Source organism: Eurosta solidaginis, chromosome 1 (assembly GCF_040869045.1).
Source record: "Eurosta solidaginis isolate ZX-2024a chromosome 1, ASM4086904v1, whole genome shotgun sequence".
Classification (NCBI taxonomy): domain Eukaryota; kingdom Metazoa; phylum Arthropoda; class Insecta; order Diptera; family Tephritidae; genus Eurosta; species Eurosta solidaginis.
The window spans coordinates 326,245,250-326,267,743 of NC_090319.1; the positions used below are offsets into that span (position 1 = coordinate 326,245,250).

Below are 22,494 nucleotides of genomic sequence, written 5' to 3' on the forward strand. Positions count from 1 at the left end.
TTCATAGAGTATGAGTATTAAAATTCATATTGATTTTTGACAAATTTTTTTTCAATAGGCCTTTTATATTTTTTCCATACGTAGAGCGCATACCTTTATTTTTTAACGTCCTTCGGGAAAAATCACCGTAAGAAATCAATGCCAATTTGGAGAGACCTATAACTTGTACGGCCTTAGATCTCTTCGGAGGTTATCGCGCCGTACATTTTTATACTCAGCTGAGCAGAGCTCACAGAGTATATTAATTTTGTTCGCATAACGGTAATCCGTAACGGCATAAACTAATTGACATATACATATATAGACTTCTATATATCAAAATGATCTGGGCGAAAAAAGAAATTAATTAGCCATGTCCGTCCGTCTGTCCGTTAACACGATAACTTGAGTAAATTTTGAGGTATCTTGATGAAATTTGGCATGTAGGTTCCTGGGCACTCATCCCAGATCGCTATTTAAAATGAACGAAATCGGACTATAACCATACCCACTTTTTCGATATCGAAAATTTTGAAAAATCGAAAAAGTGCGATAATTCATTACCAAATACGGATGAAGCGATGAAACTTGGTAGGTGCGTTTACCTGATGACGCAGAATAGAAAATTAGAAAAATGTTGGACAATGGGCGTGGCAACGCCCACTTTTAAAAGAAGGTACTTTAAAAGTTTTGCAAGCTGAAATTTGGCAGTTGTTGAAGATATCACGATGAAATTTGGTAGGCTATTAATATATGTGTGTGGTACTCCTATTAATATATGTGTGTTAAATAAAAATGAGCAAAATCGGATGACGAACACGCCCATTTAAAAAAAAAATTATATAAGTAAATTATGTCAACATTCAACTCCAGTAATGATATGGTGCAACAAAATACAAAAATAAAAGAAAATGGGCGTGGCTTTGCCCTTTTTCGTTTAATTTGTCTAGAATACCTTTAATGCCATAAGTCGAACAAAAATTTATAAATCCTTGTGAAATTTGGTAGGGGCATAGATTCTATGACCATAACTGTTTTCTGTGAAAATGGGCGAAATCGATTGAAGCCACGCCCAGTTTTTATACACAGTCGACCTTCTGTCCTTCCGCTCGGCCGTTAACACGATAACTTGAGCAAAAATCGATATATCCTTACTAAACAGTTCACGTACTTATCTGAACTCACCTTATCTTGGTATAAAAAATGGCCAAACTCCGACTATGACCGCGCCCACTTTTTCGATATCGAAAAAAAAAATGCCATAATTCTATACCAAATACGAAAAAAGTGATGAAACATGGTGATTGCATTGGTTTTTTGAAGCAAAATATAACTTTAGGAAAAACTTTGTAAAATGGGTTTGCGACCTACCATATTAAGTAGAAGAAAATGAAAAAGTTCTGCAGGGCGAAATCAAAAGCCCTTGGAATCATGACAGGAATACTGTTCGCGGTATTAAATATATATAAATAAATTAGCGGTACCCGACAGATGATGTTCTGGGTCACCCTGGGCCACATTTTGGTCGATATCTCAAAACGCCTTCACATATAAAATTAAGGGCCCTTTTAAAACTCTCATTAATACCTTTCATTTGAAACCCATATCGTACAAACACATTCTAGAGTCACCCCTGGTCCACCTTTATGGCGATATCTCGAAAAGGCGTCCACCTATAGAACTAAGGCCCACTCCCTTTTTAAATGCTCTTTAATACCATCCATTTGATACCCATGTCATACAAACACATTTCAGGGTTACCCTAGGTTCATTTTCCTACATGGTGATTTTCCCTTATTTTGTCTCCAAAGCTCTCAGCTGAGTGTGTAATGTTCGGTTACACCCGAACTTAGCCTTCCTTACTTGTTTTACTTACATTATAACTTGTACTTTATTAGATCAAAACTGATTGGGTTCAAAACTGCGTACTCTAAAAAGTTCAAAAAACTTTAGATAAAATGAATAAATGTTCAAAATTTCCGTAAAATGCTCTCGACTGAATTTGAATTTTTTTCGAAAATGTTTTTGAGACTGATTTGCATAGTTACAGATACAAAAATGATTGACGTTTTCTCTTAAATTGTCTAAAATAAAATAAAGAGGAACTTAATTGACGAAATTTGATCAAAAACTGCCACTGCTACTTTCATGTTCGCTGCTGTATAATTCTGAAGAGCCTTCCTAACAACAAGTAATAAACATCATTAATTCACTTTATTCTAGCATCATTATTTGAATTTGAATTTTTGCGCTTCTGGCACATTTTTGGTTTTTTATATAAAATGTTCGCGCTGTTTCGTGCAGCTGTTGTTTAGCCATGAGACATTCAATAAAATTATATTTCGAAAGCAAAAAACAAACTAAAATTCAAATCAATTGTATATGTACAATAGCCCTGTCATATAATGCAGACCATCAGAATGCGGAACATATCAATCAAGCGCATTTCATTTCATGCATTTCCAATATTTTTAGGCCAAATTCGCACAATTTGTTTACTTGTGTAATATTAAGAGCCCTTCTAGCTGTCATGTCGGCATTTTCGAGATGCTAAATCAATCAACATGCCATTTTATAATATTTTCCAGAACATGCTTGAAAATGGCCAGATTTGTTTGTGATTTTTTTTATACCCAGCTGCACTTGTACACAGTGTATTATAGCTTTGATTGGATAACTGTTGATGGTGCAGGTACAAAGGAATCGAGATAGATATAGACTTGCATATATCAAAATCATCAGCATCGAAACAAATTTGATTAAGCCATGTCCGTCCGTCCGTTAACACGATAACTTGAGTAAATATTGTGATATTTTCACCAGATTCGGTATGCGGGCTTATCGGAACCCAGAAATAGATTGACATCGAAAATTAACAAACCGAAATCGGACGATAACCGCGCCCACTTTTTCGATATCGAAAATTTCAAAAAATGGGAAAAATAAGTTAATTCAAAAACGAATACCGCTTAGCTAATGAAATTTGACAGGTGGATTGGTTTTATGACGCAAAACATAAATTCCCAAAAATTTTGGAATATGGGCGTGGCGCCACCCACGTCTAGAAGAAGAAAATTTGGAAGGTCGAAAAGCCGTAAATCGAAAGCCGTTAACGATATTACGTGGAAATTTGACAGAGACACGAATCTTGCCAAATTATATAGGCTGAGTGAAGATAATCAAAGTCGGTTAAAGACCACGCCCACTTTTCCTAAAGGTCTAACCTTAACAATGTTTGTAATAACTATAGTAATTAACTACATTTGACTGATATTCTACCTCAGCAGTGGTATGGTTGAGCTAAGAACGAAACTTACAGCGTTTTCTTTTCTTTCTATAGTGTTACGCTTTTTGTACGCCACGCAAGGGTTGTTGTTCTATTCTAAAAAACAGGCAACGCCTTTACGGGGTATTTCGTTCTTTTGTGAAAATTATTGCCTGCTCGCAACGCAAAAGCGTTACACTTTTACCCCAAGGCGAATTCATTATAGGTGGTGTTATCACATCAGCTGATTGCTTCTTCTTGATTATTTTCCATACAATGCCTTGTACTACAACATGTCAGTTAATCGGAATCAATGAAAATTTTCTTTTGACCTGACATTCATCTGCACGGCGAATTGATTGAATTCGCTTTGCCACCACCTGGTATAGATTCGCCTTGCTTTTACCCTGTATAAAATGGCGGTGTGGCAGTGCAACTCTGTGGAACTCTCAATTCGCTCTTGACTTCCACATATACTCTGTTAATATGAGTGCACAGATCACCTACCAGATTGCGCATTCACGAGTTCAAAATTGCTTCGTTCTGCGCATCTACGTCATAGTTGACTGTTTGAGCGAATGAAAAAAAGAGAGAAAAAAACAAGAGCTAATGGAAAATGACGTAGAAATTGCCGATAAAAAAGAGATTATCTAATGTTTACATGCGCAATGCGCAATCTTCTTGTGTGATTTGTGATATGAGTGAATATGGTGAGATGAAATGTTCTTTGTATGCACTATAAATGTTGACAATTTTCTGGGGTAGGAGTAACACTATTAACGCTTTACCATTTACTTAGGCAACAATTTTTTTCAGAAAAGAAAACGCTATTAAAAAAAATTTGAAAATGGGCATTACCCGTCCCTTTGCTCGTTAATCTTTTCAAAATACTTTTAAGGGCACTACTCGAACAAAAATCTCCCAATCCGAATGAAAATTGGCATAAACATTTTTTTCATAGCTACAACTGTTTGCTTTGAATATGTGCGAAATCGCCTGAAAGCCACTCCTACTTTTTTGCGCAGCCTTATAACACGTTCAACGAGTGTACAGTTGGGTATATAATGTTCGGTTGCACCCGAACTTAGACTTTGTTACTTGTTTTCGCCTTCTTTTGTTGCAATATATGTCGAACAGAATTTTTTGGGCACACAATAAATGCGTAAGTTGTGAGAATTTTAGTTATGCCACAAAAAAGAATGAAGTTGCTTTAATTGTTTATTTAATGAAAAATATTTTTTTAAATTTTTATTTACTACAGGCTGTTGAAAGCGTCGAGGAATATAGCGAATATATTGAAGAGCATACGAAAATTGTAAAACAGGTGAGAATTAAATTCACATAAAATGAACAAATGAAACAGATTTCGCAAAAAATATTTTAAAAAAGTTGCGTGAGCTTTTATTGATTTAAAAAAATTTATTATTTTTTACAGACAACTGAATCAGTCGCTAGTGAAAAAAGTTATAGAGCAGTCGCTTTTGAGAAATTACCATTACCTACTACCGGCGGAAACGTTGTTGGTGAGTACAAAGTATATACATAATTTATAAACATACATATATACGTATATTAGGGTATAGAAATCCCCCCCCCCCCCCCCGCGGGTTAGGGCCAGTTCAGAACTTCAGCCTTAAGGATTTTTTTTCGACGGTTGTTTCAGGCCCTTCTTCAACTATATTGACTTATTTAAAGCAAAAGTCAAATTATCGCCTTTTTATTGAGTTTTAATTTCATTATTGCATTTGTATTGTTAATTTATTATAATCAGTGAAGAAATCGTATGTTGCATTGCTTTCACTCCATCCAATAGATGCGACCGATCACAAATTGTCTTCAATATCCTCTAACGGTAGTCCAAAGAAACTTGCAGTTTCAACAGGGATGGACCATAGTGAGAGAGGTGTTAGAGGCGTTGGTTCCACATTACAATTGAAGAGATGGTTGATGTCATGTGAGGACACATTGCAAGCAGGACATACATTTTGTATGTCGGGGTTGATTCTGGATAGGTAAGAGTTTAACCTGTTACAGTATCCAGATCGAAGTTGAGCTAGAGTGAGGCGCGTTTCCCTAGGGAGAGTGTGTTCCTCTTCTGCGACCTCTGAGTATTTTTCTTTAAGAACTGGATTCGCCGGTCAATTCCTGACATAGGCATGCGACACTTGTTTGTGGATATCACTGAGGACCTGCTTGTGCTTTTTTGCTTCATACGGCTGTGTTCTCAGGTACTTCCCTCACAATGCTTACGGAGATGACCCTTAAGCCCCTGGGAGATGTAGCCTCATCAATCAGATGTCTGTTGAGATGCCCAGGTTTCTGGGTATTCAACAGAAACTGTTTTTTCAGCATTTCATTTCTCTCCCTAATGGGCAGTACTCTCGCCTCATTGTTTAGGTGATGTTCTGGGGACATAAGAAGACAGCTCATAGCTGTTCTGAGCACAGTATTTTGTATTTTCTTCCAGTGAGTAACCTTTAGGCTTGGCGAACATATCGGGGACGCGTAGCATGCAATCGGCCGGCCAATTGCTTTGTAATGATAACAAGTAAGGAAGGCTAAGTTCGCGTGTAACCGAACATTACATACTCAGCTGAGGGCTATGGATACAAAATAAAGGAAAATCACCATGTAGGAAAATGAACTTAGGGTAACCCTGGAATGTGTTTTTATGACAGATGTATCAAATGAAAGGTGTTAATGAGTATTTTAAAAGGGAGTGGGCCTTAATTCTATAGGTGGAAGCCTTTTCGAGATATCGCTATAAAGGTGCACCAGGGGTGACTCTAGAATGCGATTGTACGATATGGGTCTCAAATGAAAGGTGCTAATGAGGGTTTTAAAAGGGAGTTAGTTGTATGTGTAAAGGCGTTTTCGAGATATCGACCAAAATGTAGACCAGGGTGACCCAGAACATCATCTGTCGGGTGCCGCTAATTTATTTATATATGTAATACCACGAACAGTATTCCTGCCAAGATTCCAAGGGCTTTTCACTTCGCGCTGCAGAACTTTTTTAATTTCTTCTACTTAATATGGTCGGTGTCACACCCATCTTACAAAATTTTTTCTAAAGTTATATTTTGCATCAATAAACCAATCCAATTACCATGTTTCATCTCTTTTTTCGTATTTGGTATAGAATTATGGCATTTTTTTTCATTTTTCGAAATTTTCGATATCGAAAAAGTGGGCGTGGTCATAATCGGATTTCGACCATTTTTTATACGAAGATAAAGTGAGATCAGATAAGTATGTGAACTAAGTTTAGTAAGGATATATCGATTTTTGATCAAATTATCGTATTAACGGCCGAGCGGAAGGACAGACGGTCGACTGTGTATAAAACCTCGGCGTGGCTTCAACCGATTTCGCCCTTTTTCACAGAAAACAGTTACCGGCCTGGAACCTAAGCCCGTACCAAATTTCACAAGGATTGGTAAATTTTTGTTCGACTTATGGCATTAAATGTATCGTAGGCAAATTAAATGAAAAAGGGCGGAGCCACGCCCATTTTGAAATTTTCTTTTATTATTGTATTTTGTCGTTACGGGAGTTGAATGTTGACATAATTTACTTATATACTGTAAAGGTATTAAATTTTTTGTTAAAATTCGACTTAAAAAAATTTTTTTTTGGTCGTTCTGCGATTTTGCTAATTTTTATTAAACATACATATAGTAATAGGAGTAACGTTGCTGCCAAATTTCATCATGATATCTTCAACGACTGCCAAATTACAGCTTACAAAACTTTTAAATTACGATAGTAACTCCATCTGGTGGTGAAGGAAGCTTCGATATATAGAAGTTAAACAGAAGTGGAGATAGGACACCACCTTGTGGTACCCCTTATTTAATTTTTCTGTGTTTATATGTTATGTTCATGAATTGTAACAATGCTTGCCGACTAGGCAGATAATTTGCGGGCCCCCTTTTAAGACTTGGGGGGAAGGGATGACCCTTCCAGGCCTTGCAGTAACGTGCCATGGTTGACCGTATCAAAAACTTTTCACAGGTCTATCGCAACGAGTACTGTCCTATGCTAGGGATATTGATTTAATCCTCAATTTATTTGCGTGTTAATGGCGTTTACCGCGGTTGGAGTGCCATGTAGTTTTCGAAAGACATGCTGATGATTGGCAAGACGCAAATTTTCAGTGTAATAGGGAAGCAGAGTGGCTTCAAGTGTGTTGGCTACGGCCGATAGGAGAGGTATCGGACGATAAGAATCTCCTATGTTTGCTGGTTTCCAAGGCTTTAATAACGGAACCACCCTGGCCATTTTCCACTTTTCTGCCCCCTCCCTAGAGAGAGTTGTCCATTATTTGCTTATGCTAAAACCCCCTCTAAACTGTTTCATTTGTACAATGCAAAACATTTTTAACACGCTTATATTAGCTTCACTTGTATATTTGTATATATGTAACTCTTTTATACAAAAAAAAAGGTACGTATACGCACCCGTACCACCCATCTTGGATGCTAATTAATACCCAGCCGTTTATGTATGAAACGCGACTTAAGAAAAACACATTTAAATTTGATTAATGATCCTCTTTTAATTTGGATTTGTGTTCACAAAGAAAATTACACGTCTATTCGCTCTTAAGTCCACAACTTGATTAAACTGTGTCAATGATAAAAATGTGTTAGAAGCTGAAAGAGCTTTCTTAAAACATTATTTTAAAGGCGGATATTACCGTTGTTTGAAGTATATAAAAATGTGAAATATTATAAAGTGGAATACATGAAAATGGAATTACATATAAAGGACAAAAGTAAGTGCTTACATATATTAAGTAATTAAAATAGGGTGAGTTGTTATTGTATGGACGTAACTTGTCCATTGCTAGAATTGAAGATATATCTTAAATTCTATTTCATTAATTGAGTTTTTGAGTTTCATATCATTATGTAAAAGGAAATACAAAATGACAAATATATATATATATCTAAATACTTAAAGCTTTAGAATATATGATTATTATAATCAACTTTGTATATCACTCATATCATTTTTATCATATTTTAATTTTCTCTTGATATTTGAGCTGTGAATGTTTTCGAGTTTGGAACTCTTATACTTAGGTTGTTCTTTATGTCGTACAGCTTTGTAATTCTTAAATATAACCATTAGTTCTTTGTTCTACATAGTTTTCCCTAATTTTATTTTGCCTATTAATATATTTTTGCTTCGTTACGATTATATTTTCATATATTTTTCCTTTGTCACAATTTCCAAATTCAATGTAAGAGTTATTGTAAAATTCTATAGCTTTACTTATTTTATCTTTTATACCTAATGTCTTCTCCTCAATAGTAAGTACTCTTATTTTTTCGTAAATTGTATTGTGCAAACGCTCAATATCGGCATTGCCAGTGTGGTTGTTGGCTTTTGTCAGATGGAGAGCAATATTTTCAGCTTTCAAAAATTCCTTTATACTTATACCTTTAAATTCATTGTCGCAAATGAGCTTCTGAAAATGCCCTTTTTGAGACTTGTAGAGCCTTATTTTTTCTTTCACGGTTTGACTGTTTCTGTCTTCTAAATAGAAAGCAGTTGCAAATTTTGAAAAACGATCAATGAATGTCAAGAAGTTTGATTTTGAATTCGTGTAGACATCTATATGTATTATTTGCTTTATATATGAAGGAGTTTCAGTTAAGTGGAATTTTGCTTTAATAGGTTTACGACCGAACTTTGATTTAGTGCATGTGGAACAGTTATTTATGTATTTATGTATTAAAAGCTTCAAATCAGGAATGTAAATTAATTTCTTTAGACCTTTAATTAATGCCTGTATGTCCGGTCTCATATTTATGATAATTATGGATTTGTTTAAAAGCTTCTTCTTCTGTACCTATGTCCCTTGCATTATATAAACAGCGGGCGAATCTAATGTTTTTAAATCCTCCAAACATATTGTAACAAATTTACTGCAAATCCTCATATTTGCAACCTTCTGCTAAGTTCGAATCACTAAACTGTTGAATAAATAACTCCAATATTTAATAATGCAAAATGGCCTTTATTAAAGTACTTTACAATAACACTCATACTTCACAACCAATAGCTTGCTTAAATGAAACTGATTGTCGCGCCTCTACTGTTGCTGCTTTTATACTGTGTGATTTCCTCGTTGCATCTTCTAGGCGCTTCCAGAATTTACTTAGTTACTGGTATATAATTATAACTACAGATGCACGTGTGTAGCTCTCATATGCGCGTGTATTTGAGAGCGACACTTCAACAATTACAATTGCATACTTTTGGGAGCATCTCAGATAAGATATCTACATGTGTTTGTGCGTGGCTTCTCCGCTGCGTGTACGTACATATGTGTAGACATAATGATTGAATTATTGATGTCCATACAAGGCACTGCTTAGCATCGGTTTAGAGATGACAGTACTCCTTAGTGTTGCTAATATTCGTAACAATATCTATTATTTTATTCTGCAATATGCTATAATGATTGTCATCTAACTCGGTGCATATGCCCGCTTTTCCACTAACTATGTGTTGTTTTAAAATTGCTTCTAAATTATTTTCTAAGTCAGAAGAGCTTATATAAATCCTTTAATTTTTATGCTTTATTTCCATAGCTTTTTGTTTATTATTTACCAAAAGAATCTGAGTTTTGAATCTATTCACCACAGTTTCTAGAATGGGAATATGATCATGTAAATCTTCCATTTGTGAGTGAATGGTGTCCAAATCGTCAGTTATATTATTATATAAAGAACTTGTAGAAGCAGCTGTCATATTAATTTTATTAGTATCTGCATTAACCTTACTTAGAAAGTCCGCCACGAGGTTTTTCTTGCCCTTAATGTAGCTGACGTTAATATTAAACTCGCTTAGTTTGATAAGCCAACGATGGAGCCTCGGACTCATTTTCCCCTGCGATTTAATGAACAGCCATCTCAAAGGCTGGTGACCGGACAAAATTTCAAACTTGCTACCATACAAGTATGGTCTAAAATAACTAGTAGCCCAAACTATAGCAAGAAGTTCTCGTTCGGTTGCCGAATAGTTCCTTTCGTGCTCATTCAGAGTTCTACTTGCATAGCAAACTGGATGGCCGTTCTGTTGCGAGACGGCACCAAGAGCGTCCAAACTTGCATCGGTTACCAACTGAAATTCTTGATTAAAGTCTGGGTACTTAAGTACAGGTGACTCTGTTATAATTTTTTTAGTTTCTCGAAAGAATTTATGTAATTCGGGTCGTTTAAATTTAGTTTAACCCCTTTCTTCAGGTACCTTATCATCGGAAAAGCTTAGCAGTCATGCTAAGAAACGATTTTATCTGCTTCACTGATTTTGGTAACTCCAACTTCAAAATTTGATCCACTTTAGTAGTATTAGGCTTAACTCCTTCGGGGGTTAAGACATGGCCCAGGTACAGGGTCTCTTTGGCAAAGAATTTGCATTTATTAATTTGAATTTTCAAATTTGCTTCACGAAGTTTTTTTAACACTCGATTTATATCGTTAATGTGCTCTTCGAGACTTGTAGAGAAAACTAAAATATCGTCCAGATAGACAACACAAATCTTATTTATTAGGTCTCGGAGTATGCTATTAATTAGCCTTTGGAACGTATATGGAGCATACGAATGAACTCGAAATGACCATACGGGGTGGAGAAGGCAGTTTTCAACCGGTCTTCTTGTTTAACAAGAATTTGGTGAAACCCTTTTAGCGGTATGCGTTGGTTTGCCGTTGACTGCGTCACTTAAGAAAAACACATTTAAATTTGATTAATGATATTCTTTTAATTAGGATTTGTGTTCACAAAGAAAATTACACGTCTATTCGCTCTTAAGTCCAAGACTTGATTAAACTGTGTCAATGATAAAAATGTGTTAGAAGCTGAAAGAGCTTTCTTAAAACGTTATTTTAAAGGCGGATATTACCGTTGTTTGAAGTATATAAAAATGTAAAATATTATAAAGTGGAATACATGAAAATGGAATTACATATAAAGGACAAAAGTAAGTGCTTACATATATTAAGTAATTAAAATAGGGTGAATAGTTATTATATGGACGTAACTCGCGCGAGCAGTTTAGCAGGACGTTCTTGCCATTCGCCAAGTGTTTCATGTGCTTCATTGATCTGTTATATAAAATCATCTTAATTTAAAAAGAAAACTTCAAAGAAAAAAATCCAAAAAACCACAAACCTGATCACCACTCAGTCGATTTAGTATTGCCACACAAATTATTGCTGATTGAATACCTGCAAAGCCTGTCAAGGCAGCAAACATTGAACTTTTCATTTCAATATTCACGACACCTTTTTGTTGTAGTAAATTCAACCAATTCATTTTATCCGATTCTTGATAATCACAAAATGCACCATCCAAACGGCCTTGACCTTTAACGAGTTGCATTATGTTCAAAATTATTTGATTGTATGAACTCAAATCGAAAGTATTTTACCTTCATGAAAGTAATCAGCGCAAAATGCTTTGCCTATCACTGTCTGAGAGACATCACTCGGTGATTTTACAGCCTTGAGTGCCTTCGCTAAATTCTCATCTAACTTAGTAGAACGTTTGCCTCAGATTTTCTGCGAACAAAAGTTAAATATATATATATTTTTTTTTTTCATTTGAGAAAACGTACTTACAAATTCATGTTCAGGATTTAATTTATCATTTAGCACTCCATCGGATATGATGACTGTACCACCTGGCACTCCCAAGCCACCGCATGTACCCAAACGTATAAACACCGGATCTTTACATTTGGCGTGATGCATAAGTTTTATGAGCTCAACAAAATGCTGATTGAATGATTTCCCATGCCATGATTGACACAAACTACAGGTCCAACTTATACATTGAATAACGTTCGGCATGTCCTATTAAGTCGGTTAATTCTGTGCTAGTCGGAAGTTTGTCATTTATTTTTGTCATTAGACGCTGTCTTTTTGATACGTTGGTATGTACCACCAACAATGAAGAACTGTGATGAGAAGGAATTTAATGGGAGCCAAACCTAGCTGATTAGCAGAAGTACCCGCACCAGCTGATCCAAAGTTGCTATGAATTCATTTCCTGACAAGAGTATCGTTACAGAGTATTGGCCTGATATATCGCATTTTATATTGAGAGTACTTTAGCATAAACGTGGTAAGGTCGCTCCTATTGATAACGAAGCTCCTAGTTCTAGTCAATGGAGACGCCAAACAACATATTATGCGACTGCAGCATTCCAAATATTGGTAATCTGGTTTAATAATAATAAACCCAACGGACTAATACCCTCCAAAGTACTACAGTACTTGTACTTCGAATCCGAAAGAACAAGTAGATATACTTACGAAATACTTGCAAGTACACGAAAGTACTTTTTCTGATAAAATATATCAGTTTGATTCATAAATGGAATATCAAAATCTACAACATCTGTTATAAAATTTTGATTTAATAATAGTAAAATTCATATTAGAAAGCAACAAGAAGTAAAACAACATATTAAATATTAAAGTAGTTTTGACAATATTAAAGTAGTTTTGAGTTGACCTTCATTAGTACTAGCTTTTCAAACGAAAAGTCCGTCATAGATTGCCTTCTAGGACTATAAACAATGCTGCCTGCTAAAGAAACTAAACGCTCTACTGGGGCGGAGGAAGCTAAGGGCGTATTCATTTGGAGTGATAGGTCCTTCATAAGAGAATAACTCTGAGCATATTGAAATCTGTTCTTGTATCATTAAGATACCGGTAAAACTCTTCTTCAACCATCTTGTCAAAATTATGTGATCGTAAGGGTTGCGGGTTCAAAGCCCACTGCAAGCAAGCATTTTTTTAAATTTATTATCTTTTTTTATTTTATAAATTATTATTTTAATGGACTGTATGTTATTTTGCTTAGAGAGAGGTCACTATGTATCTGTTACACCATGTATTTATTCATTGGGGGCGAGCACTGGGGGCTCCAAGGTATTGGCTGCGGGATGAGCCACCTTGTTTTGCTTTGAAAAACCCCTATTACACCTTGTATTTATTCATTGGAAGCGAGCACTGGGGGCTCCAAGGTATTGGCTGCGGAATGAGCCACCTTGTTTTGCTTTGAAAAACCCCTTGTATTTATTCATTGGGGGCGAGCACTGGGGCTCTGAGGTTTCGCTCTAATGAGCCACCTCATCTTCTATTTGAAGAACCTCTTGTATTTATTCATTGGGGGCGAGCACTGGGGGCTCTGAGGTTTCGCTCTAATGAGCCACCTCATCTTCTATTTGAAGAACCTCTTGTATTTATTTATTGGGGGCGAGCACTGGGGGCTCTGAGGTTTCGCTCTAATGAGCCACCTCATCTTCTATTTGAAGAACCCTTAAAAAATGTGATATGGAGGCGAGCAAGGGCCCTGAGGTATTGGCACCCCATCTTCTACTCGAAGAACCTCAATTTTAAATTAAAAACTAAAACTATGTATTTAGAATATTTCACTAACAAGTTGAGAATTACAAGCACACACAATGGCTAATGAAACAAACGAAAGAAAAAAAGTCATAGTTTAAGTCGCTTAGACACTCATATTTTTCAAAAAATTGAGGGTTAAGAAAGATATCATTTTCATAAATGCATACAAAGGTTAAGAATCAGGTATTAATACCTGGAGTTTTTTTTATTGATGATAAGCTCATGGGAAAATGCGTATTTTGTGATGCACGCCTAAAACACAACAAAATTCGTCGAATTTTTGAAGCACTTGCGTATAAAACACCCGGCAAAGCATGCGGTGCTTAAGCACTCAAGCCGTACAAAAATTTCATTAGGTGGGAAGATATTTGATAACAGAGTGATGAGCTTCACCACTCTGAACTGCGGAAAGGGAAACATTCCAACAAATGGTGAAAGGAACTTCGTTAAAGGTAATGAGACGTTCAAAATTAATTACTAAATTAGCAAACGACTTAAAAAAAATTTTTATATCAGAAAAGAAAATACCGTTTCGATCAGTAGATGAGCTGATTGTTAAAAAATATTAGTTTATCCGCTTCAAACCCGTTCAATACTTGTCAAAGTACTTACAAGAACTTTACTTGTACTTCAACAATACAAGTACAAGTACTTCGCTACTTATACTTGTACTCCTTTAACGAAGTACTGAGGTACTGATACTTGTATTTGTACTGGTACTTTTTTTACAGATCTGCTAGCATATAAAGATTTTTTTTATTTTTTTTTTTTACGAGCTAAGATAGGATAGGACAGTTTTCCTTATAGTAAAAAGTGAATCCGTTATATCATATGGATTCGAATGAGAGTTAAAATCCTGACACAAACACCGAAAAGGTTCATTTAATTCGAAATTAGTTCTGCGCTGCCTCAAAAGAAGAGGTTTGTAATGTCTTCACGCTCATGATGGGACATTGAAATTTATTTCATTCATAAGAAAAGTTGTTTTTATCTTCCATGGCTTGGGTGCAGACATATTTGCCGTATATATTTATTACTAATATATCAATCAATTTCCTAACTCATCGGCCTTTTCGTTACCTCTTATTCCTTTCTGTACTGGGTTCCTGGTCATGAAGGGGTAGAAGGTAAGGAAAAGACCGATAGGTTGGCAAATGAGGTTGCACACAGCACTGGGGTAAACGTCCCAATCCGTTTAGGAGAGATCAAAAGAAGATAGGAGCTCCATCAGCTGCAAAAAATTTCTAAATCATGTGCAAATCCTATGATATTAAACTAACAAATTGTCTCATAACTCTGAAGAGAGAAGGCGTAAGGCTCTCGATGGTCATACTAGGTTCGGTTGAACTGGCCGGTCCATGAGGACCTCACATAGACTGAATAAGTCCGTAGTGTTACCAGAAGTTTGTTTTAACGACCAAACTGAAAAACCCTATCAAAAACCAGGACATATGTTATAAAATAACTCCGTCCTCTTGGCAAATACTAGAAGTTTCCTAGGATTTACGCCACTTGCTGCTTCTAGATCTGACAGCTGTATCACTCCTAATAGCTGGAGTCTTAGACTGGCAAGCGCAGGGCAAGAGCACAGAACGTGCTCGATCGTTTCCTCCTCCAGCCCGCACTTCCTACATCTGCTATCACTGACCAAGCCTAATTTAAAGGCATGTGACGCCAGAAGGCAGTGTCCAGTCAGAATATCCGTCATGAGTCTACAGTCCTCTTTTTTTAATGATAAAATCAACTTTTTTAGTCTAAGGTTGTAAGACCTGCACATAATCTTCAACACTTTACAGCCCCGCGCTTGAACCCACGCCTTTCCGGCTTGGTCGATCATGTGCACCTCTCGCCTTTACTTAATTTCGCCCAGTCTAATTGGGACGTCTACGGAGCAAGCTTCAAGGGATGCGCCCTTTTTAGCTAGCTCATCCGATTTTTCATTCCCATCTATTCCCATATGCCTTGGGACCCAATATAGATGTATGCTTCTACCTGTCCCGATTCTCTCCAAGTACTGCTTACACTCTAACACGCATTAGATGCTGTGCTATTCGAGATTATTGCCTTAATTGCTGCTTGACTGTCAATATAAAAGTTAAAACGATTGCAGCTTGGTCTATTTTCTTCTAGGGTTTCTACTGCTTTGGTTACGGCTACTATTTCCGCTTGGAAAACGCTACTGTAATCCAGCAGCATGTAGGATCTGTTTATTTCCGTATCAGCACAGTATACCGCAGACCCTACTCCTTCCACTACTTTGGAACCATCTGTGTACTCATGTATCGCCTCGTCCGCCATTTGAGCACCCTTGCGCCAACCGTCCACCTCTATTGTGGCCTTAAGATCGCCCTCGAAGCGCAGATAGGGAATCAGGTAGTCTGTCCGTCTTGTGATTGATGACGCTATACTACTATGGCCGTATGGTCGGCGCAAAAGCTGCCTCGAGGCACCGAGCCTGGTTGCAGTTGTTAACGCTATGTTCTTTGCTACCACGTCTACAGGTGGAATGTGCAGAATGGCATACAGTGCAGCTGTCGGGGTTGTTTTCAGGGCTCCCGTTATGCTAAGCATTGATAGTCTGCATACCCCCTCTAATTTTTTGAGGTAGTTTGCTTTGTGTGTGGCTTTCCACCAAACAAGAACTCCATAGTATAGGATAGGGCTTAAAATCGCTGTAAAAACCCAATGTGAAAGAGAGGGCGATAAGCTCAACGTACACCCCAGCATTCTTTTACATGCATAAAGTGCCGTTGAAGCCTTCTTCACCCTCTCCTCCACGTTGAGCTTCCATGACAGCTTACTGTCTAGGATGATCCCTAGATACTTTGTGCAAGGTTTCTCCTGTAGGGTCACCCCTCCTAACTTAGGCCTGATCCAATTTGGGACCTTGTACCTCTTTGTAAACAAGACCATATCCGTGTTATCCGCGTTGACTTTCAACCCGACATTTGATGCCCAGGTATGAATATCCCGAAGTGCCCGATCCATCAAAGAGCTAATCGTTGGAAGGCACATTCCACTTATGACAATTGCAACGTCATCCGATGGTCATACTAACTGGACACTGCCTTCTGTCGTCACATGCTTATAAGTTAGGCCTTGTCAGTAACTGCAGGTGTAGGAAGTGCGAGCTGCAGCTAAACACGATTGAGCTCGTTCTGTGTTGTTCGTGTCCTGCAATCGCCAGGGCAAGGCTCCAGCTTTTAAGGGCGGCAAAATTGACAAGTCTCGAGGCAGCAATTAAGCTAGGTTCAAGAAAACTTCTAGTATTTGCCAAGATGGCGGAGTTATTCTTTAACATAAGTTCTGGCAATTGATTTGGGTTCTTACGTTTTGGTGTTCAAACAAGCACTATGGACACTTTCAGTGTATTTGAGGTCTGCATTGGCCGGCCAGTTCAACCTAACCTAAATGAGTTTCCTTGTTACTAAAATCAGAAGAATATATTCTTAGTTTGCCTATAGTCTGGTGCGGCACATGTTTTGCCTAAACAACAACTAACAAATAACGTAACGCAACGGCTGATTTTACATTCAACCTAACAAAAATCAAAATAAAAATGCGCCAAAAGATAAAATTGCAACTGTCAACGTTGATGATGCAAGAATGTCATCGTTGACACGCCACCAGCAATCAGATGAAAATGTTAATGCTAACATGACAAGAACATTCAACAATAAAAATAAGCAGATAATACTAGCAAGGATTATTTGTTTTGATTATTTGTTGTTGTAGCATGTTTTATCTGGCAGATTGTCAGTCAGTGTCAACTAAAATCTTAATTAAGCAAATGGACACATTCATACACACACACACATGTGAGAGCATGAATTGGCGTTTTCTCTATTTATTTTTTAAGGAAAGTGAATTATTTTAATGATCTAAAAACAATTCTTTGCTACTTGTCATTAAATGGCAAATGATAATCGAGAGTGTGATTTGTGGGATATTTGCGTATTGCGCTTCAGAGCACTTTTTTATATTTAGTTTCAATCTTCATATTAATGCTACAGTGAATAAAAGCAAAGGTGTTTTTGCATTTGTTAAACGGTGGTCAAAAGAATTTAACGACCCTTACATAACTAAAGCACTTTTTACAACATTAGTTAGGCCAATATTACAGTACGGCTCAGTAATTTGAAATCCGCGTTATCAAGTCCATGCAGACAGTCTCGAATCAATACAAAAACAATATTTACAATTGGCCTTAATAAATTTTCAATGGGACTCTTTATATAATCTTCCATCTTATACTAGTCGATTAAAGCTTATCAATCTTCCAACTCCTGCTAGTCGAAGAGGAATTCTTAGTGTAGTATTTATGACAAAACTTTTAAATGGATCAATTTCGAGCCCATTCCTTCTGAACGAAGTGCACTTTTGAGTTCCATCTCGGACATCGAGACACTTCAAACCGCTTTGTGAAACAATGGAGAACGAGTTTCGAACAAAATGAACAAACACATTTGATAGCTCGGACTCCCTTTTCTCTATAAAAAAGATTGTTCTCACCTCTCTTAATAATTAATGTATAATACGTCTGCTTCTGTTCTCTGTAAGCATTACGCTTGGCTGATGAAATCTCTTCTGAGCAGTCTCAGATCGCGACGCTTGACAAACTGCTGCCCATCAAAGACTCGGCCTTTTTGTTTTTGCCGAGTCTTTGATGGGCAGCGGTTTGTCAAGCGTCGCGATCTGTCGCGTGAACAGGATTAGCCTGGTTTCATTGAGCCACTTGAGGGCAGCGCGCTGCCACAACGGCCATTTAAAAAAAAATCTGCACAAGTCTTATAGTTTTGTTAATTTTTTTTTTACCCAAGAATATGTTGGTTTATTGCCAGCGCGCGGAGAGTTTAAGGATTATGGTCAAAGCCTTATATAACCGCACTACAAGAAATGCATTCGATTGGCGGAAACAACAGCTGTCTTTTTTGTTTTTACATGTATATACATATGCACTTAAACTTTATATGGACTGCTAAGTGCATAATTTTATCCACACTTGTGAACCTGTTGCGCATAAAATTGGTACCAAAAAGTGTGTCTCTCCACAATTCTCCACTTAAATTTTTTGGTATGCATTATACACTATGACCTAAAAGGTTTGTGTCTCCACTATCACAATTTTCCAATGTAAAAAAAACAGCTAATATATGGTGACAGCCAGGCTATAGTAGAGTTGCCACGGTGCGCTCTGCCTATATCATTTCATTTCTCAGAACTGTTTCTGAGATTGTAAAAAAAATAAAAATAAATGTAAGGCACGATAACCTCCGAAGAGATCTAGGACCGAGCTTCTTGCAAAAACGTCAGCAGCGACACTGAAGTGAAAAAGCAGACAATCTAGCTTCTTGTCAACAAACAAACCTTCATCCAAATGGATCGTTTTCTATATATAAATTTGAAGAAATGAATTTATAACCCTAAGTGGAAAGCCCATATATTTATTGAAATACGATGAACGAACCTATCGGAGTACCCAAAAGAATGGTTTGAGTTTGAAGCCTATAGCTTGGCAGACATGTTCTGAAAAATCCGTCGCCATACTCTCAAAAGTTTTAGCCGTCGGTGCGTCATCTGGCGGATTTTTCCCCTTATTTTGCTTTGCCATCACGCTCTGAAGTATATTCCTCATACACCGTTACCATTTTGGGGTATTAACAAAATTTCATGGGAATCGGCCGAGCCGTTTCGAAGGAGTTAAACCACAAAGCACTGTGACACGAGAATTTCATACATAAGATTTCTGTAAAAGACTAATATTCTTTGGAGCTGCTCACTGATGTTCATTAATAAAGCAAGTGGCCTTATGTGAAAAAGAAAAATTAATTACTTCATTAAAAAAATGTGTTTCTATTAAGCTTCTGTGTGAAATTGGTATAAATGCATAGTTTATGATTAATAGTTATTTAATAAAAAGGTTATACCGATTGAACAAAACTTATTAAGCGTAAATTTGTTTAAGTTTACCTATTGTAACGAATTCTGGGGAATTCCGATTATTTTGCACCTTCAGCTAACGTTCGTATCGCTGAACTGTTGAATAAATAACTCCAATATTCAGTATTGCAATATGGTCTTTATTTAGTCTACTTTGGGAGTAGTACAATTATACTTCAATATCACGTCCTTCACAAAAGAGTATTTATATCAAACTGATTCTTAATTCCTCAGCTTGCGCTGCTTTTATGCTCTCGGTTTTTTCGTTCACCCATTTCTCCTAAGGTCTTGTCATTTCGCGAACAGTGCGAGAACGATTGTATCTCATGCTTGGTTACCAGCTATATTCATGTATATTTGTAGTTTATGCTTTTCTTATAGCCATATGCGTGTGTATGTGTTAGTAACTATTTCGGCTGATGACTACATCTGTGTGTGAGATATCTCACTTCGTTGCCTTGTACATAAGTGTTGCCGCTTGCTGTGTTTTGTTGTTGCGATTATTTTCTAACAGCATAGTGATGCTATTATTTGCCACACTATCATAAAGTATTAGCCAAACAAAAAAATGTATTAAATCTTTATTATTATCCTTTAATTTCATTTAAATTCCAATTCAATTGAGAACACACCTGCTGCTGCGCACTACACAACAGTCGATTTTATTTGTATTTAAGTGGACATTATTAAATTGAAATTAGTTTCTGGCTACGCAAATTGTTTATAGTTGTGACATACCAAAAACATGCCATTTATTAGCACATCAACAACAACAACAGCAACATCATTTAGCAGTTATTGATTAATGTTTATGATTTATGAGCTTTTTGTCGATATTTTTGCAATATGAATGATAGAAATTCGAATGCTCCCACACAAGCAAACAAATTATATTGTGCATACTTGAATATACATCGCTGTGGTTATAACCGCCTAAATTCTATGTAAAACTATACGTTTTAGGCTGTTATTGCTTGTGGCTATAGATGTACAGCTAATGATACATAACCAAGTGCATGCGCATCGACCTCATTGTGCCGGCTGTCGCCAGCGCATCCTAATCAAAAGCAAGCACCAAATATTTCTGCATAATTGAGTTAAAGAAAAACATTTAACTTAAACTCATCATGATTTTCCAATATTTGTTTAGCGTGCATGTTTTGAAATTTTTCGACAGGTTTCAATATATTTGCATCCACTTGGCGTGGCACTTTTCATTTACTCTTCATGTACATGATATATAGCAGGGATCGCCAAAACAGTCAGATAGAGAGAATTACTCAATTTGTTTTTCTAAAATGTCCTCTTTGTTCAAAGAAGCCTTAAAATAAATATTTAAATTTGACTTTATTATAAAATTCAAAAATAATAGTTTATTATAAAAGTCAAAAATAAGAGTTAAAAGATTGCATAACTCATGAAAGCCAAAGATAATATGTAAAATATGGCTTTCATTATAAGAGTCAAAAATTATACTTAACGAATGGCATTTATTATAAAAATTATAGCCGTCTTTCAGTGAGTTTTACAGCTCCGGCTCACGCTCAATTCTCACAGGAATGCTCTGGATCATTGAGTGACTTGAGAAGCAGATGTCGTGAAATTTTCGCACACGTGAAATGTGATAGGCAGATGTCGCCGCTGTTTTTCATTTAATTCATACGGCGAAAGGCTAAGCAGCGACATCTATTTTTGAAAAAGTAGGTATATTAAAGGCCGCGTTGCCAACCTAAAAAGAAGTAATTAACAAATTATCTGGCTCACAAATTGAACCAGACTTCTATCTGGATTTATCTGGCTCAAATCGTTGTTGTTGCATTTACATGCAAAATTATTTATCTGGCTCAGGATTTGCCCACCGGATGATAGCTAATAATAAATTGTTAAAATTTGACTTTTAATATAAAAATCAAAAATAATAGTTAATAGATGACATTTTTTATAAACGTCAAAATTTACAGTTAAAAGTTGACATATCTCATAAAAGTAAAAAATAATTGTTAAAAGTTGACTTTTAATATAAAGTCAAAAATAAGATTTGATAGATGTCATTTTTTATAATTGTCAAAATTTATAGTTAAAATAAGCCATTTAATTTGTATATATGTAAAAAATACAGGGGCGGAAACTGTTATTCCTTTTATAATATAATTCCTTGGAAACTATTAATTTTGGACTTTTAATATATTTGGATCAATAGAAAAATTGTTTTCGGATTTTTATTACCTGGATCCGATAGAACTAGTTAAACTCGAACTTTTAAAAATAAAATTCCGGAAATAAAAGTTAAATCCGTACTTTTTTTAAGGCCAAAATAAAAGTCCGGGTTTAACTAGTTCTATTGGACTCAAAAAATAAAAATACAGATTTTACTTTTATATGTGGACTTTTATGGAAACGCTTCAAAAAATAAAGAGGATGCACGATTCGACATGATATTGCTATAGGGATACCTGGGAACTCAAACATTTTCACCTAGGACAATTTTTTGACCAGGACTTTTTCGACTCCGAAAAAAAACTAATTATTATTTTCCGTCCCTGAAAAAATAACTACAATATGGCTTTTATTTTAAAAGTAAAAAATAAGAATTAAAAGATGAGATTTATAAGAAAAGTCAAATACAAAGGTTAAAAGATGAATTTTATTATAAAAGTCAGGAGTAAGAGTTAAATTAATTAATTATAAAAGTTAAAAACAAGAATTAAAGTTTGACTGTTATTATAAAAGTAAAAAAATAATAGTTAAAATTTTTCTTTAATTGCGAAACACAAAACTAATTTTGGCTTTTTTTCTTAGAATACGCGATAACTCTGTAACGAAAAATTGTCACACCTGGACAGTGTTTGGCAAGCACTCCGAGTGTATTCCTGC

At 36.0% G+C, this 22,494-nt stretch overlaps 2 protein-coding genes across 9 annotated transcripts in view; one reads left to right on the forward strand and one right to left on the reverse strand.

The window, feature by feature from the left end:
* Positions 1-22,494, forward strand: part of cher (filamin-A) — a 264,422-nt gene that overhangs the window by 187,843 nt on the left and 54,085 nt on the right. For all 8 annotated transcript variants that reach the window (XM_067762040.1, XM_067762041.1, XM_067762035.1 and 5 more), the window contains 2 exons: positions 4,506-4,568; positions 4,680-4,767. In XM_067762040.1, the coding sequence (XP_067618141.1) occupies positions 4,506-4,568; positions 4,680-4,767 (151 nt within the window). The remainder of the gene's footprint in view (positions 1-4,505; positions 4,569-4,679; positions 4,768-22,494) is intronic.
* On the reverse strand, positions 11,290-20,224 carry LOC137250881 (uridine and thymidine phosphorylase). The gene is given in 8 exon segments (XM_067784577.1): positions 11,290-11,367; positions 11,435-11,628; positions 11,694-11,823; positions 11,884-12,032; positions 12,035-12,088; positions 12,091-12,182; positions 12,184-12,221; positions 20,078-20,224. Coding segments are annotated over 8 exon segments (882 nt in total).